This window comes from Hypanus sabinus, chromosome 7 (assembly GCF_030144855.1).
Source record: "Hypanus sabinus isolate sHypSab1 chromosome 7, sHypSab1.hap1, whole genome shotgun sequence".
NCBI classification, from domain to species: Eukaryota; Metazoa; Chordata; class Chondrichthyes; order Myliobatiformes; family Dasyatidae; genus Hypanus; species Hypanus sabinus.
Window position 1 is genome coordinate 7,415,189 of NC_082712.1, and position 19,409 is coordinate 7,434,597.

A 19,409-nucleotide genomic window follows, 5' to 3' on the forward strand; every position below is an offset into this window, starting at 1 on the left:
GGATCTTGCTTTGTGGATCCAGAATGAGCGTGCCCACATAAGGCAAAGATTGGTTGTAGATGGGTCATATTCCGTAAGGAGTTCGGTGACCAATGGTGTGCCTCAGGGATCTGTTCTGGGACCTTTTCTCTTTGTGATGTTTATAAATGACCTGGATGAGGAACTGGAGGGATGGGTTAGTAAATTTGCTGATGACACAAGGTTGGAGGTGTTGTGGATAGTGCGGAAGGTTGTCAGAGGTTACAGTGGGACATCGACAGGATGTAAAACTGGGCTAGCAGATGGAGTTCAACCCAGATAAGTGTGAAGTGGTTCATTTTGGTAGGTCAAATATGATGATAGAATATAGCATTAATGGTAAGATTCTTAGCAGTGTGGAAGATCAGAGGGGTCTTGGGGTCTGAGTCCATAGGACACTCAAAGCTGCTGCACGGGTTGATTCTGTGGTTAAGAAGGCACACGGTGTATTGGCCTTCATCAACCATGGGATTGAGTTCAACAGCTGAGAGGTAATGTTACAGGTATATAAGACCCTGGTCAGACACCACTTGGAGTATCGTGCTCGGCTTTGGTCACCTCACTACAAGAAGGATGTGAAAACCATAGAAAGCGTGCAAAGGAGACGTCATGAAGTGCAGGGGAAATGGCTAACATGAGAGGGCATAGTTTTAAGGTGCTTGGAAGTAGGTACAGAGGAGACGTCATGGGCAAGTTTTTTTTTAAAAACGCAGAGAGTAGTAAGTGTGTGGAATGGACTGCCGGCGACAGTGGTGAAGGCAAATACAATAGGGTCTTTAAGAGGCTCTTGGATAGGCACATGAGGCTTAGAAAAATCGAGGGCTATGTGTAACCCTAGGTAATTTCTAAAGTAAGTATATGTTCAGCACAGCATTGTGGGCTGAAGGGTCTATATTGTGCTGTAGATTTTCTATGCTTCTTTGTTTCTATCATGAATTCCTACTCCAAACTCTTTTAGCACAAGAGCTCTCACCATTGTTAATTGCTAAAAAAAACCCTCTAAAAAAACATTAGAATGCTGAGTATCAGACATACATGTTAGGCACTAGTGGACTAATCATGTTCAGTTCATGAGATTTCAACACTTAATCAATGAGAAGGATTTGTTGAAATTCAGTCAGGATAGAGCAGCAAGATCTCTTGGTGACGATGGCAAGTTCTGTTCCTGTACCTGAATGATCGGCCCCTGTTCTTGTAGAGGTAGACTCTGGATGCTTGAGAACTGCTCGTCGTGTAGCCACAGTGCCAGCCAATGCTCCAATTACACACAGGGTAGTTCAAGGAAAGCAAACACAACACCTCACAGCAACCAAGCTGCAGATCAAACAGTAAGAGAGATGAGAAAGGGCTGGTTAGGTCGTGAACAGATGGAAGTTAATATCTTACTTTCCAACACACATCTTACCTCCATAGTAAGAAACTAAAATTTTTCAAACTATTATTTTTCTAGACAGCAGATCCAGGTCAATAGAGGACTGGAGATTAATGGAACGGACATGCACAATCACCCAAACATGAACGTGAACTCTCTACTCACTCACTATAACATAATTTTCACAGATATCGTCAGACTAGTATAGCTGGCAATGTACTCTTATGTTAACTTTCCTGAAACCACAAGAGGAACTGACCTAAGTATCTTGGCAATATGTATGCTGGCATTATTTTCCCTGATTAATTTCTTATTTAATTTTAAGTGGAATACTTGAACTATCTGCAGTTCTTCCAATGTAACTCATTTAAACATCCATTTTGCAAAAATCCCATAACATTAAAGAGACTGTGACCCACAGTTTGCTAGATCCCAAAAGAGCATGTATTTTCTATTTTTAAAAAATAAGTGGATTAACATAAGGTAGATAATTATCATGAGAAAATATTAAATATTCCATTCAATTTTAAAATTATATATATCTCTCAAGCACCTTCAAAGAAATTTAAGTTAAAAATGAAATTCCATAGCTAAATTTCAGCCTCAAATCTGTCTTTGTCCAACATTTCAATCAGCCTTGAAAGTGCCAACTGAGGACCTATAGCACTTTGGGGTTACGGTATTCCCAAGGTTCATTACTTATTTCAGTGCTTGATTATCCTGAGCTCATTACCTCTAATTCAAGACTGTTCCATCTGTGCAAAAAAAAGTGCAAAGTAAATTATTATCAAAGTGCATACAACCCTGAGATTCATTTTCTTGTGGGCATACTCAATAAATCCAAAATAAAATAACAACCATAATAGAAACAATGATAGAATGCATCAACATGAGCATTCAACCAGTCTACAAAAAAAAACAACAAACTGCACATACACAAAGAAAGAAATACTAATAATAAATACATAAGCAATAAGTATTGAGAGCATGAGATGTGAGACCTTGAATGTGAGTCCATTGATTGTGGGACTATTTCAGTGACAGGGCAAATGAAGTTGAGTGAAGATATCCAAGAGCCTGATGGTTGAGGGGTGGTAATTGTTCCCGAACCTGGTGGTGAGAATCCTGAGGTTCCTGTACCTTCTTCCCATGAAGCTCTCACTGAATCATGAGAGTTACATCATGAGAGTTGCTCTCAGTTACATCAGTTAAATTTTAAAGAGCTTAACCTAATCCTTCTCAATCTAAGGATAATTCTCTTTTCTTTCATCACCGTGTCTTCAATAAGGCAAGCATATCCTCCCACATGTATAGTCTCAAAACTCCAATAACAAGTGATTGCCTTACTCCTGTTTTCTAACTTCCTGACAATAAAAGACCATATACCACCCACCTTTCAAACTACCTAATAAATTTGTACTTTACACACAAGGATACCAAAATGCCAGTGAACAGCCACATTTTAAAAATAATCTATTATTCTGCCAAAACTGTTTTAAGTTGGAGTTTGTTCATAAAGTATACAAGAATGAAAAAAATTGGTTTCAAAAAGGAACTTACAATAAGGGCTCGAGAAGTGGATGAAGTTAATGCATGAGATACTGCAGTGATAACACGGGAGAGATTATTCTCTATTGTCACGTCCGTGGTGCTCTGTGAAATGTTGAATCCTCTGTACGTTCTGGAAGATAAATTTTGCACACAAGTTATTCAGTGATCAAAGGCATAGTACATTTTTCTTTCACTCAGATATTTAACTATTGTATGTTACAATTTTAAGCAGAGAAAAATTTAACCTTTTTGAAACATTTAACTGCAATTTTACACTCAGTGGCCACTTTATTAGGTACACCGGCACCTCTGCTCGATAATGTAACTCAATGCATAAAAGCACGTTCAAGAGGTTCAGTTATTGTTCAGACCAAACATCAGAAAAGGGAAGGAATGTGACAAGGTCCCGAAAACAGACTACAGGGAGTTACGAAGGAAGTTGAGAAGCAGGATCGCAAAGGTAGTAATCTCAGGATTACAGCCTGTGCCACATGACAGTGAGTATAGGAACAGAATGAGGTGAAGGATAAATGTGTGTATGAGGGATTGGAGCAGGGGGCAGGGATTCAGATTTCTGCATCATTGGGACCTCTTCTGTGGCAGGTGGGACGTGTACAAAAAGGACCCTTGCACTTGAATCCTCTGGGAACCAATATCCTGGCGGGGAGGTTTGCTAAGGCTACTGGGGAGAGTTTAAACTAGATTTGCTGGGGGTTGGGAACCGAACTGAAGAGACTGTGGAAAAGGCAGTTGGCTCACAAATAGAGAAAGCATGGAGACAGTGCGAGAGGGAAGATAGGCAGGTGATAGAGATGGGAGGCGCTCAGATGAACGGTTTGAGATGTGTCTATTTTAATGCAAGGAGTATTGTGAACAAAGTGGATGAGCTTAGATCATGGACGAGTACTTGGAACTATGGTGTGGTGGCCATTCGAGACTTGGATGGCTCAGGGACAGGAATAGTTACTTAAAGTGCCACGTTTTAAATGTTTCAGAAAGGACAGGGAGGGAGGCAAAAGAGGTGGGGGCGTGGCAATGTTGATCAGAGGTAGTGTCACGGTTGCAGAAAATGTGGACGTCATGGAGGGATTGTCTCCCGAGTCTCTGTGGGTGGAGGCTAGGAACAAGAAGGGGTCAATAACTTTACTGGGTGTTTTTTTTCCATATAGGCGGCCCAATAGTAACAGGGATATGAGGAAGCAGATAGGGAAACAGATCCTGGAAAGGTGTAATAATAACAGAGTTGTCATGATGGGAGATTTTAACTTCCCAAATATCAATTGGCATCTCCCTAGAGCAAGGGGTTTATATGGGGTGGAGTTTGTTAGGAGGTTTCTTGACATAATATATAGATAAGCCTACAAGAAGAGAGGGAAATGAACCTGATCAGGTGTCAGATCTCTCAGTGGGAGAGCATTTTGGAGATAGTGATCATAATTCTATCTCCTTCGCAATAGCATTGGAATGTGATAGGAACAGACAAGTTAGGAAAGCGTTTAATTGGTGTAAGGAGAATTATGAGGCTATCAGGCAGGAAATTGGAAGCATAATTTGGGAACAGATGTTCTCAGGGAAAAGTATGGAAGAAATGTGGCAAATATTCAGGGGATGTTTGTGTGGAGTTCTGTCTGCATAGGTACATTCCAATGAGACAGGGAAGTTATGGTAGGGTATAGGAACCGTGGTGTACAAAGGCTGTAATAAATCTAGTCAAGAAGAAAAGAAAAGCTTACAAAAGATTCAGAAAGCTAGGTAATGTTAGAGATCTAGAAGATTATAAGGCTAACAGGAAGGAGTTTAAAAAGAAAATTAGGAGAGCCAGAAGGGGCCGTGAGAAGGCCTTGGCGGGCAGGATTAAGGAAAACCCCAAGGCATTCTACAAGTATGTGAAGAGCAAGAGGATAAGACATGAAAGAATAGGACCTATCAAGTGTGACAGTGGGAAAGTGTGTATGGAACCGGAGGAAATAACAGAGTTACTTAATGAATACTTTATTTCAGTATTCACTATGGAAAAGGATATTGGTGATTGTAGTGATGACTTGCAGCAGACTGAAAAGCTTGAGCATGTAAATATTAAGAAAGAGGATATGCTGGAGATTTTGGAAAGCATCAGTTGGATAAGTCACAGGGACTGTATGAGATGAACCCCAGGTTATTGTGGGAGGCAAGGGAGGAGATTGCTGAGCCTCTGGCGGTGATCTATGAATCATCAATGGGGACAGAAGAGGTTTCGGAAGATTGGAGGGTTGCGGATGTTGTTCCTTTATTCAAGAACGGAAGTAGAGACAGCCCAGTGAGTCTTAATTCAGTGGTAGGTAAGTTGATGGAGAAGATCCCGAGAGGTAGGATTTATGAACATTTGTAGAGGTATAATATGATTAGGAATTGTCAGCATGGCTTTGTCAAGGGCAGGTCATGCCTTATGAGCCTGATTGAAGTTTTTGAGGATGTAACTAAACACACTGATGAAGAAAGAGTAGTAGATGCAATGTATGTGGATTTCAGCAAGGCACTTGATAAGGTACCCCATGCAAGGCTTATTGAGAAAGTAAGGAGGCATGGGATCCAAGGGGACATTGCTTTGTGGATCCAGAACTGGCTTGCCCACAGAAGGCAAAGAATGGTTGTAGACGGGTCATATTCTGCATGGAGGTTGGTCACCAGTGGTGTGCCTTAGGGATCTGTTCTGGGACCCTTACTCTTCATGATTTTTATGAATGACCTGGAATGAATCAATATACTTCTCCAAATGTTCATAAATCCTGCCTCTTAGGATCTTCTCCATTAATTTATCAACCATTGAAGTAAGACTCACTGGTCTATAATTTCCTGTGCTGTCTCTACTCCCGTTCTTGAATAAAGGAACAACATCTGCAACCCTCCAATTGTCCGGAACCTCTCCTGTCTCCATTGATGATTCAAAGATCACAGCCAGAGCTGGTGGTGGACCTGAGGAGGGCTAAGGCACCGGTGACCCCTGTTTCCATCCAAGGGGTCAGTGTGGACATGCTGGAGGATTACAAATACCTGGGGATACGAGGTATCAGGAGGGTATGGAGAGAAAGCAGGTACAGGGTTCTGAGTTGGATGATCAGCCATGATCATACTGAATGGCGGTGCAGGCTCGAAGGGCCGAAGGGCCTACTCCTGCACCTATTTTCTATGTTTCTACAAATTGACAATAAACTGGACTGGTCAAAAAACACTGAGGCTGTCTACAAGAAGGGTCAGAGCCATCTCTACTTCCTGAGGAGACTGAGGTCCTTTAACATCTGCCGGACAATGCTGAGGATGTTCTACGAGGCTGTGGTGGCCAGTGCTATCATGTTTGCTGTTGTGTGCTGGGGCAGCAGGCTGAGGATAGCAGACACCAACAGAATCAACAAACTCATTCGTAAGGCCAGTGATGTTGTGGGGGTGGAACTGGACTCTCTGACAGTGGTGTCTGAAAAGAGGGTGCTGTCCAACTTGCATGCCATCTTGGACAATGACTCCCATCCACTCCATAATGTACTGGTTAGGCACAGGAGTACATTCAGCCAGAGACTCATTCCACCGAGATGCAACATTGAGCGTCATAGGAAGTCATTCCTACCTGTGGCCATCAAACTTTACAACTCCTCCCTAAGACACCGTGAGCCAATAGGCTGGTCCTGGACTTATTTCCACTTGGAATAATTTACTTGTTATTATTTAATTATTTATGGTTTTATATTGCTATATTTCTACACTATTCTAGGTTGGTGTGACTGTAACGAAACCCAATTTCCCTCGGGATCAATAAAGTATGTCTGTCTGATGAGGAAGTGGAGGGATGGGTTAGTAAGTTTACACAAAGGTTGGAGGTGTTGTGGATAGTGTGGAGGGCTGTCAGAGGTTACAGCGGGACATTGATGGGATGCAAAACTGGGCTGAGAAGTGGCAGATGGATTTCAACCCAGATAAGAGTGAAGTGGTTCATTTTGGTAGGGCAAATATGATGGCAGAATATAGTATTAATGATAAGACTCTTGGCAGTGTGGAGGATCAGAGGGATTTGGGGTCCGGGTCCACAGGATGCTCAAAGCTGCTGCACAGGTTGACTCTGTGGTTAAGAAGGGGTATGGTGTATTGGCCTTCATCAATTGTGGAATTGAATTTAGGAGCCAAGAGGTAATATTGCAGCTAGACGTACAAAAAAGCTGGATGAACTCAGCAGGTCGGGCAGCATCCGTTGAAAGGAGCAGTCAACGTTTTGGGCCGAGACCCTTCGTCAGGACAGCTCCCAGATAGGACTCTGCTCAGACCCCACTTGGAGTACTGTGTTCGGTTCTGGTCACCTCACTACAGGAAGGATGTGGAAACCATAGAAAAAGTACAGAGGAGATTTACAAGGATGTTGCCTGGATTGGGGAGAATACCTTATGATTGAGTGAACTCAGCCTTTTCTCCTTGTAGCAATGGAGAATGAGAGGTGACCTGATAGAGGTGATGATGAGAGGCACTGATTGTGTGGATAGTCAGAGGCTTTTTCCCCAGGGGCTGAAATGGTTGCTACAAGATGACACAGGTTTAAGGTGTTTGGAAGTCTATACAGAGGAGGTATCAGGGGTAAGTTTTTTTAAAAAAATGCAGAGAGTGGTGAGTGCGTGGAATGGGCTACTGGCAACGGTGGTGGAGGCGGATACGATAGGGTCTTTTAAGAGTCTTTTGGATAGGTACATGGAGCTTAGGAAAATAGAAGGCTATGGGTAAGCCTAGTAATTTCTAAGGTCGGGACATGGTCGGGACAACTTTGTGGGCCGAAGGGCCTGTATTGTGCTGTAGGTTTTCTATGTGACATTGCCTAGAATGATTGTTGGTTGTTTGAGTATCTCAGCAACAAATGATGTCCTGGGATTTTCACACACAACCTTCTCCAGAGATGACAGAGAATAGGGCAAAAAACAAAAAGCATCCAGTGAGCAAAAATGCTCTGTTAATGAGAGAGGGCAGACTGGTTCAAGCTGACAGGAAGACAACTGTAACTCAAATAACCATGTGTTACAACAGAAGAGCATCTCAATGCACAAAACACAGAACTTTGAATTGGCTGGGCTAAAGCAGCAGAAGCTCACGAACGTGCACTCAGTGGCCACTTCTCTGGTTACAAGAGGTACCTAATAAAGTAGCCATTGAATGTAAGTGTGCTGTCAAATATCACTAACTTAATACACAATTTGAAACTCAAACACATTGCAAAAATCCTTGTTCTTTAAAGCCCTTACAATGAAATGATGTTGAAAATGTCTTATGACTCTGCTCAGGGTGGATCAGAGTAGTGAATCATCAGTTTAAAACAACAGCACCTCATTAATCAAGAAAACCTTCCCAAACAGTAAACAATAAAGGATAGTCAATGCTCCGACCTGTCAACATCATCTGCTTCTAAAGGTACTAAGTGAACAGGTCACTACCGTTGCCATGGGACAGTAATCAATGTGTCCATCAAGTTTCTCAGACGCAATTTGCCTATATTATTAAGCTTTCTGTAAGTATTTTGCTGTTAATCTTCCCCACACCCAGGACATCTTCGAGAGGCGATGCCTTGAGAAGATGGTATCCCTCACTAAGGATTATCACCATCTGGGACATGTCCTCTTCAGGTCACTACCATCAGAGAGGTGATACAGGAGCCTGAAAACCCACACTCAATGATTCAGAAGCAGCAGCTTCCCCTTTACCATCAGATTTCTGAATGCTTCACGTAAACTACTAATTATCCATCTTTTTTAAATTTATGGTAATTTATGTGTTTGCACTCCACCGCCTCCAAAATACAAACATCACACCACGCAAGTCAGTAATAATAAACCCAATGCTGAACTAACGCCGTTTGTACAATCAAAGAGAAGCAACATATCAACCTAAATAGTCAGTTAACCTGAAAAGTTAAAGTTTCTTTCTCCAGTTACAGCTCGACCTGCTAAGAATTCCAGAACTACCTGTTTTTTTAGTTAATTTGTTAAAGTACCTGTAGTTTTTTTAAAGCTTTTCATAAACTCGTCATAAAGAAGTACAGCACAGAAACAGACCCTTTGGCCCAACTAGTCCCATCGAACTGCAGCGGGATCATGCCCATCAATGCTCTCCAGGTACCTACCCAGATATGCATTAAACTTCGAAATCGAGCTCACATGCATCACTTGTGCTGGCAGCTCATTCTATACTTATGGCCCTCTGAGTAAAGAGGTTTCCCCTCATGTTCCTCAAACTTTTCAACTTTCACCCTTAGCCCATGGCCTCTGGTTGCAGTCCCAGCCAACCTCAATGGAAAAAAACCTGTTTGCATTTCCCCTATCTATACCCCTCATAATTTTGTATACCTCTATCAAATCTCCTCTCCTATGTTCTAAGGAATACACTCCAAACTTATTCAATCTTTCCTTATAAATCAAGTCCTCCAGACTTGGCAACATCCTTGTAAATTTTCTCTGTACTCTTTCAACCTTGTTTACATCTTTCCTGTAGGTAGGTGACCAAAACTCCACACAATACTCCAAATTAGGCCTCACCAGCGACTTGTACAACTTCAACATAACATCCCATCTCCTGTACTCAATACATTGATTTATGAAGGCCAATGTGCCAAAAGCTTTCTTTACAAGCCTATCTACCTATGACATCACTTTCAACCAATTATGCACCTGTATGCCCAGATCCCTTTGTTCTACCACACTCCTCCTCAGTTCCCTACCATTCACTGTGTAGGGCCTAACCTGGTTGGTTCTAGTAAAGTGCAAAACCTTGCACTTGCTTGCATTAAATTCCATCTGCCATTTCTCAGCCCGTTTTTCCAGCTGATGCAGATCCCCTGCAAGCCATGATAGCCTTCCTCACTGTCCACTACACTCCCAACCTTACTGTCATCTGCAAATCTGCCGATCCAATTAGCCACATCATCACCCAGATCATTGACACAAATGGCTAACAACCAAGGTCCCAGCCCCGACCCCTGCGGCATACCACTAGCCACAGGCCTCCAGTCAGCGAGGCAACATTCTACTAATAATCTCTGACTTCTCCCACAAAGCCAATGTCTAAACTAATTTACTATCTCATTTTTGAATGCTGAGTGACTGAACCTTCTAGACCCACCTCCCATTCAGGACATTCTCAAATACTTTGCTAAAGTTCATGCATTTTTGAAAAGCTGAACAAAATTGGCTATCCTCCAATCCTCTGGTTAACAACATCCACTGCTGTTAAGGATGATTTGCCTCTTGCAGGGTCCAAGAAAATACCTGGTCAGGCCCTGGGGTTTGACCCATTCTGATTTGCCTCAGGATAGCAAACATTACTTCCTCTGGAATCTGCACAGGGTCCATGAAGTTGATACGGTTTTGCCTCATTTTTGTACATTACCCAAGTTAATATAGATGCAAAAAAATTATTTACAATCTACCCATCTGTTCTGGCTCTACCCATGTTTTACCATTCTGATCTTCCAGAGGACCACTTATGTCCTTTGCAATCCTTTTGCTTTCAGCATACCTGTAGAATCCCCTAAGAATTTCCTTCACCTTGTCTGCGCAAGCAACTTCATACCTCCTTTTAGACCTCAGGATTTCTTTCTTAAGCGTTGTCTTGCATTTCTTATACACCATTTGTTCCTACCTGCCTATACCTGCTACGCTGCTGCTTTTCTCTCTTAACCAGGACAATCTCTTGAAAACCAAAGTTTCCTACACTTATCATCTTTACCTTTTATTCTGACAGACACATACAAGCTTTGTACTCTCAAAATTTCACTTTTGAAGACCTCCCACTGAACACTTCTACCTTTGGCAGAAAACAGCCTGTCACAATCCACACTTGCCTGATCACTTCCAATATCATCAAAATTTGTCTCTCTCCAATTGAGAATCTCAACCTGCAGTCCAGACCTAACTTTTTACATATTTACTTTGCATCTAGTGACCACAAAACCATTTGTTTTAAAGTGTTCCCCTACACAATCTTCTGTCAGCTACCCTGTCTCATTCCCCAACAGCAGATCCAATATCGCATGCTCTCTCGTTGGGACTTCTACGTACTGATGAAGGGAACTTTCCTGAGCACATGTGACAAACCCTATCCCATCTAGTCCCTTTACTGTGTTGGATTCCCGGTCAATACGTGGAAAATTAAAATCTCCTCCTGTAACTATCTTATGTTTCTTGCAATAGTCTGCGATCTCTTTACAAATTTGTTCCTCTAAATCCCCAGGATCGTTAGGTATAACGCAATTAACATGGCCGTACCTTTCTTATTTTTCAGTTCCACCATAACACCTCACTAGAGTTCTCCAGTCTGTCCTGATGGAGCACACTGCCGAGACATTTTCCCTGACTAGTAACATCATCCCTCTTCCTCTAATCCCTCCCGCTTGGTCACGTCTAAAACTACAGAATCCTGGAACATTAAGCTCCCAGTCCTGCACCTCCTGCAGACAAGTCTCACTAATGACTACAACATCATAATTCCCGGTGTTGATCCATGTCCAGAGCCCATCCGCCTTTCCTACTATATTTCACAGCTCAATTCTAGGACTCCTTCACTAACCCAAGGGTAAGCAAAGGTACCCCAATAGGATAAAAAGGTAAAAATAATTAGAGCAGAATGCCAGAAGTGTAGTTAAGATGCCAGTTTCAAGTTTGCCTTTAAGGAAGACAGATGAAACAGAGGTTCAGAGGGGGAAAATCCAGAGCTGAATCTGAATGGTTTAAAACAATAATTGTAAGAAGAAAATAATAGGAATGCACTGATTAAGGACAGTCTTCAATGAATGTCACCTACCTAGTGATAGCACTCACTGCAAAGTGAGTGGATGACTGGGTCTCATGCATAAGCAGCTGCAGGTAGGCACTGCTCTGGTCTCTGGCTACAGCTACGACTGGATCCGACTGCCCCTGATCACAGTCAAAAAACAACCGAGGAATAAGCCTGCAAAGACAAAAAACAAATCAGCACATTTAAGAGCAAAATACCTGATTTATGATTTCATAAAAATGCTGAAGCTAATAGTTAATACAGCAATGTATGCTCTGAATGGGTAACAACAGAAAAACACCAAATATATACTCAAAGATAAAAGAATGGAATTTGAGCTTTTCCCAGATCAAAAGTTCAATATTAAGTACTTTAAATATTTAAATATTTTACTAGACAGATACCTCCAAATTAAAAAGATTAACTGCTGATCTGATGATTCTTTTGAAATATAAAATTCTCAAGGAATCAGACAAGAACGAGGGATGAAAGTCTCAGACATTGAGGGTTGAGCTGAGAATATAATTTGCCACTCAGAACCATGAACCTACAAAAGTACCTTTCCTACTATCCTACAAAAGGTAGTGGATTCAGCCCAGTACATCACAGGTAAAACCCTCCCAACCATTGAGCACATTCACGTGCAATGTTCCAACAGAAAAGCAGCATCCATCATCAAAGATCCTCACCACCCAGGACATGGTCTTTTCTCGCTACTGCCATCAGGTAGAAGGTACAAACCCTCAGGACTCGCACCACCGGGTTCAAGAACAGTTACTACCCCTCAACCATCGGACTCTTGAACAAAAGGGAATAACTACACTCCTTCTACTCTGGTGTTCCCACAACCGATGGTCTCCCTTTAAGGACTTGTTATTTATTTTTAGTTATTGTTGTTTATTAAACCTGTTTACAGTTACTGATAAAGAGATTTGCTAAGTAAGCTCGCAGAAAAAGAATCTCAGAGTTGTATATAGTGACATGCATGTACTCTGATAACAGATTTTACTTCCAACTTTTGAATTCTCAGTTCTAGAAGACCATGGATGCCCAATCGTGTGACCATATTCACACAACATTAGATTGTTTGTTTTTAGCTCTGTGCAAAGTAAGAAATTGCGGGAATAGTGTGGTAAGCTGGAATAGATATAGTGTAAACTTGGCCAGCTCCATCATTGGCACTAACCTCCTCAGCATTGAGGATATCTTCAAAAGGCAAAGCCTCAAAAAGACAGCATCGATCATTAAGGCATCCCATCACCTGGGACATGGCCTTTTCTCAATGCTACCATCAAGGTAGTGATATAGGAAGCCGAACGTTTCAGGAACAGCTTCTTCCCCTCCCATCAGATATCTGAATGAACAATGAACCCAGGAACACTTACTCATTATTTTTCTCCTCTCTTTATGTACAATTTATTTATTTTTTACATATACTTCTTATTGGAATATGTAGATTTTATTACTATGCATTGCCATGTACTGCTGCACCAAAACAACAAATTTCATGACATACACCAGTGATATCAACCTTGATTCTGATCTATATACAGAGGAGCGCACTTCCTAGAACATTTTAAATTATGTCCTTATGAGGAAAACCCATAATCAGGAGGGGGCTAGGTACTACTTGAAGATGAATACAGATGATTCTTAGCGAACATGGCAGCATTGGAAAAGAAACAGAAAAATAGGAGTACTGGTAAGTGAAAACAGAACTACTGAAATCTCTAAAAACCTCTTCCAATCTCTTGATCTGTGTTCTGAGATCGCTCTCTCAATGAACAGTAAAAACTGCTTGTAACATTTACATCAATTAATCCCTTTAAATAGAATATTTCAACATGCTTCTTTTGAAAATACATGGGGCTCTCATAACAGCAGCCTCAAGTTTTGTTTCATTGTAGTGACATTCTTTTACACTCTGGACAAAACATCCTTTTTACAGTAATTTGATAAGCAATTGTTCAGATTTAATAGCACCAGCTTGATCTTGCTAACATTTCTGAAATAACAGATCTTAGAAAGAGATACAGAATAGAAACAGGTCCATCAGCCAGAGGATGGTAAATCCATGGAATTCATTGCCGTAGATGATTGTGCAGGCCATTTTGTTGGGTATATTTAAAGCAGAGGTTGATAGGTTCTTGATTAGTAAAGGCATCAAAGGTCATGGGAAGAAGCCAAGAGACTGGGGTTGAGTGGGAAAATAATCAAATGGTGAAACAGACCCAATGGGGTGAATGGCCAAATTCTGTTCCTATGTCTTATGATCTTCAGCCCTACTCAGCCATGCCAACCAAGATGCGCATCTAAGCTAGTCCCATTTGCCTGCATTTGTCCCAGGTCCCTCTAAAGCTTTGTTATTGATGTACTTCTCCAAATAAATGTTTTTTTAAAAATATAGTTGTATGATTCTTAGTTAAATGCATCTTTTATCGATCTGCTCTACTATAAAGACACACAGCTGAAAAACAGCATTCATGTTAGCAATCAAACATAAAGCTTTCAGTCTTTCAGAAAAAAATAAGTTGGAGGAAACATCTATCTGTCCAGTATTCAGTGAATAATTTAGATATTGTGGAAGGAATCAAGTGAGGTGGCAGATGGATCATAATACAGGGAAGAGCATGGTCATGCATTTTGGCAGATCAAGTAATGAAGGCAAATGCAATATTAGGATTCATTTCCAGAGGGCTAGACTACAAACACAAAGATGTAATGCTGAAGCTTTATCAGGCATTGATCAGACTGCACTAGGAGTATTGTGAGAAGTTTTGGGCCCCTATCTCGGGAAAGACGGGCTGAAATTGGAGAGGGTCCAGAAGTTCATGAGAATGATTTTGGGAATGACAGCATTAAAGTATGAGGAGCATTTAAAGGCTCTGGCCCTGTACTCACTGGAGATTAGAAGAACAGATCTCACGGAAACCCACAAATATTAAAAAGTCTGGAGAGAGCAGATGTGGAGAGGATGTTTTCTGTATAGAAAAGTCTAGGACCAGAGAGCATAGCCTTATTAATTGAGGAAAGTTCATTTATAACAGAGATGTGGAAAAAATTCTTTAGCCAGAAGGGGGTGAATCAGTGGAATTCTTTGCCACAGATGGCTGTGCAGGCCAAGTCATTGGGTATATTTAAGGCAGAGGATTAATTAGGGCGTTAAAGGTTACGGGGATGTGAGGGATACTAAATTAGCCCAATTTGCACCTGCGTCTTATGATCTAGGAAGTGAGCAGGAGCTGGGTGCCATCAAATACAACTTGTGGAAATTATATCGATATTAAGCAGATTTTTAGCAGAGATAGCATACAAGATTCAGTAATTGTGTGGCTGACTGCCTCGCAACATATCCTACATCTCAGTGCACCTCTCTCAATCATTACCTAACGAGGGTTGTAGCTGCCACGTGCCGTACCCGTGGATCTTCGTCTCCAAGTAGATTAATGATGACATCATTGATGGCTCGCTCCTGAAGTTTCAGCATCTTCAAAACAAATGCGCTTGAATTAGATAGGCAACAAAAAGGACGTAAGCAAGTGCACTTTAAAGATAGTAAAACTTCTCAGTGCAGGCAGGGAAAAAAAGCTTTGCTATTTAATCCCAGCAGACTTGGAGATTACAGAAATATCACATGGATAGGTTCCTCAAATCCACAAGGTCTTTTTACAAATCATAAAATGTATGACACAGTTCACACGCTTGCCATGTTCCAACCTTATCACATCTTCAAGCACTTGGTCTAGCCTTGGATGCCAGAGTTTTTAAAGTACAGATTCAAGTTCTACTAAGAGTTAGAACATTACGACAAGGAAACAGGTCCTATGGCCTAAATTGTCCATGACTACTGGTGTCCACTAAGCTAGAACCCATTGCCTGTATTTAGTCTATATCCATCTAAATCCCTCCTATCCATGTACACAACCAAATGGCTATAAAATCTCAAGCTTTCAGTCTAATTTCCAGGCAGAGAATAAATGATCCCTGCGACAGAGCAACCATGATCATTCAAAGGGAGGGAAGATCTGAGGAGCCAAGTGGCCTGCTCTGCTCCTATTTCTGTGTTTTTCTATTTCTTCTCCCCTAATCTCAATCACTTCCTGTGGAAACAGGTTTTGGATTAATTAACTAATTTAGAGATATGGGGCAGAATAGGTTCTTCTGGCCCAACAAGCCGACAACCAACATCCAACTAACTTAACTCTACCCTAATCACAGGTCAATTTACAATAATCAATTAACCTAGTAACTGGAATTTATTTGGATTGTGGGAGTGAACTGGAGCACCAGGAGGAAACCCATGTGCACACAGGAAGAACGTACAAATTTCTTACAGAGGACACCGGGACTGAACTCTGATGCACCAAGCTGCAATATTCTGACTACTTTGTTCTAGTTGCCATCCAACGTTTAATCCTCAAACATGAAAATGCAAACAAAAAAATTGTTCTTCAGGCAGCCATAAACCAAACAAAGCTCAGGAGAAACTTTTTGAACCAGTGTAATTGGATTGGACTGGGTTGCTGGATTTAAAGCAATGTTAGAAAATCAAAATCAGATTTAATATCACTGACATTTATCGTGAAATATATTGTTTTGCCACAACAGTACACTGCAAAACATAATTTAAAAAAACAATGAGTTACAGAGATATTGTAATTATATATCTATCAGAAAGAGCAAAAAAGAAAAAAGTGAGATAGCGTTCATGGGCTCATTATCCATTCATAAATACTGTTCCTCAAACGTTGAGTATTCAGGTTCCTGTACCTATACCTTGATGGTAGCAATGAGAAGAGTACATGCCCTGAGTGATGGGGACCCTTAATGATGGATGCATCAGGCATCACCTCTTTACAATGTTCTTAAAGGAGGACAGAAAAGATTATGGCAACAGTGTGGGAATAAAGATGGGAGCCGGTTTAGGGGGAACACATACTTTGGACCAAAGCTACTATTATGCTGCTATAGGCATGCAAGTAAAATAGAACCAGTTGCACTTGTATAACATACTCATGAGAATACATGCAAGAAATTATGGTTAAAAATCTTACCCCAGTGTAGTGATGTTGACCCCTGTGAAGTTCTACTGTTTTTCTTTCCAAGAAGCTTACTAACCTGAAGAATAAAGGTCCCATCAATGGTCAAGTTCAAAGAAGCACAGGGACAAAATGTAAACAGAAGAGATTCGGCACATGCTGGAAATCTTGAATGACACACACAAATTGCTGGACGAGCTCCAGATCAAGTTCATACTTATTGTCATCTGTTTCATTTGATTGTTTACATGTACAATGACACTCCAGCCTGTAGTGCACCCACACAACATATCACGCACAGTACATAAAACAGTATCACAAATAAGATAATAATCAAATGCAGGTCGTGTGCAGCACAGATGAACATAAAACAGTCAACTCTTGGTACAGAGTGCTTGGTGGTGGCATGGTGTTCATTAATCTTAATAGTTTGAGGGAAGAAGTTGTTACCCAGTCTAGCAGGCTTCGATGAAAGGAAATGAACATCAACTCTTTGCTTCTCCCATAGATGCAAACAGTTGATCTTCATTCACCTCCATCGATGTTGCCTGACTTGCTGACTACCTCGAGCATTTTGTGTGTATTGCTCAGGGACAAAGTAGTCAATATTATTTTCTTAGCAATGTTAGGACATTTTTGGGAAAATAATTGCTTCAGGTTTAAAACTTTCAGCCAAGCATTCATATTGTTTCATAGTCTTGCCCTTATCCATCTCAACAACCAGCTCCAAATACATAGTAAACTTCAGCTGTAGCTTACAAATTGTCATTTTTGCAGAAATGTGCTGTCAGCTGCATAGCCATCAGCACCCAGAATCCCCTCGATAATCCTCTTCATATCTCCATCTTTCATATGTCCCAAAAACTATTACTTAAAACTCATCTTTACGGGGACTTCCAGTAAGATGGCGATTGCTTAGCTGCTCCAAACTTTTGTTCCGTTATTTTCACTATCTTTGCACTAAATGTCTCCATTTTTTAAACCTTAGTTAGGAACTTTATTTGGTTTCTCTCACTTGCCTGTGAACACATCTACCTTACAATGTCTAACAAGAATTCTAAATCCAGGAGAAAGGAAGTTCCGGCTCTGCCTCCTGAGACCCTCGCTGCGCTGGAACAACACCGAGATGATATTTTAAAGGAATTTAGAACCGCTTTCAAACAGCTGGAAGCCAAACTGGATCGGATCAACGATAGAGTGGACGAACATGCTGAACACTCATCTCGCATCGATTCGACTTCTGAAGATTTAGAAAGTCGTGTTTGATACTTGGAGACTCTCTGTTCCAGCCTAGAGGGGAAATATAACAAACTCCTTTCCAAAAGGGTGGATCTCAAAAATCAGAGCAGATGCTGTAACCTTCGAATTCTTGGGTTGCCAGTGGCCACCGAACAAGGATCAACCGTGAAGTTTTTCGCCGAGTTACTCTGTGAGATATTCAGGAAAGATTTGGTTCCGAACCCCCCTGAGCTCGAAAGGGCACACAGGGTCTATGCTCCCGCCCGCGACCGGTAATTTTGTGCTTTCATCAATACCAGGTAAAACACCATCTGATTATGGAGGCACGTCGCAGAGGTACTTTTACTTTCCAAAATATAGTCATTCGCTTTGTGGAGGATTTTGCACCCCAGATCTTAAAGATGCGTGCTGAGTTTAAAGGCGTAATGAAAGTGCTTTTTGATCGTGGTTTTAAACCCTCTCTTCGCAATCCCACCGATTTATGAATCACGCTTAATACTGGAAAATATAAGTGGTTTAAGTCAGTAAAGGAGGCTGAGGCATTTGTTGCAAGTCTTCCGGCTATCCAGCCATCTTCAGAACCTGATCGGACCTCCTAAAATGGTGGATAAGTACTTCTCGTAGTAAAATTACTTTTTCCGGACTCAGACTTTACTTGAATCACTCAGACACTATTTATTGAAACTCTAAGAGCTATTGACAATCTCTCCCTGGATTTGGTGTGTCTTTTTTAAATAGACATTCTGTGCTTAATGTTTCTCTATGGACGTTTAAATAGTACTTGTGTAATCTATCTTATTCTTGTACAACTTTATCTATAGAGTTCTACAATTGACTCTAACTTGTTTTGGAGGTTTGAAGTCTTTATTGAAGGCCTCCCTGTTTGTTGGTTCAGTTTAACTGCTGATTATTTTCAATCTATTTATTTATTTATTTATTCGCCTTTTTTAAAATTTTTGATTTTTTCCCCTCTCTGTAAATGGTTGATAAGTACTCTTCTTGAATCTATAATTTTCCCCTTCCTCCCTTTTTTTTCCCCCTTTCTCTTCCTTTATTCTTCCATAATTTTTCACAGGTAGGTTAGTTTTGGTTTTCTTCCAATTTTCTCTATATTAAGTTTTATATTTCTGCAGAAGATGTTCCAATTTGTAGTTATGTTTTCTAGTGCATAAACTACTATTTGCTATAGTATTTATACGGAACTGCTGTTAATGACACAGATCTGGAAGTTATATTTGGGTTAGTTTTTTTGGTAGAGCTAGCTGCTTTTTTTGGTAGCCGTCTAGTTTTGGGTTGTGTGGGTGGGGTGGATTTTCCAGTTCCAACATCACTCACTGTATTTATTGTTTTTCTTTATTGCTCAGGACAGGTTTATGTTTTGATTTTACGAATCTATGTTTACATTTTTGCTCCCAGAC

At 40.9% G+C, this 19,409-nt stretch overlaps 1 protein-coding gene across 2 annotated transcripts in view; it reads right to left on the reverse strand.

Moving 5' to 3' along the window:
• htt (huntingtin) overlaps nucleotides 1–19,409 on the reverse strand; it is a 264,099-nt gene that overhangs the window by 115,743 nt on the left and 128,947 nt on the right. For both annotated transcript variants that reach the window (XM_059974136.1, XM_059974135.1), the window contains exons 19-23: nucleotides 16,768–16,831; nucleotides 15,100–15,200; nucleotides 11,741–11,887; nucleotides 2,951–3,071; nucleotides 1,190–1,332 (exon numbers count right to left, since the gene is read on the reverse strand). In XM_059974136.1, the coding sequence (XP_059830119.1) occupies nucleotides 1,190–1,332; nucleotides 2,951–3,071; nucleotides 11,741–11,887; nucleotides 15,100–15,200; nucleotides 16,768–16,831 (576 nt within the window). The remainder of the gene's footprint in view (nucleotides 1–1,189; nucleotides 1,333–2,950; nucleotides 3,072–11,740; nucleotides 11,888–15,099; nucleotides 15,201–16,767; nucleotides 16,832–19,409) is intronic.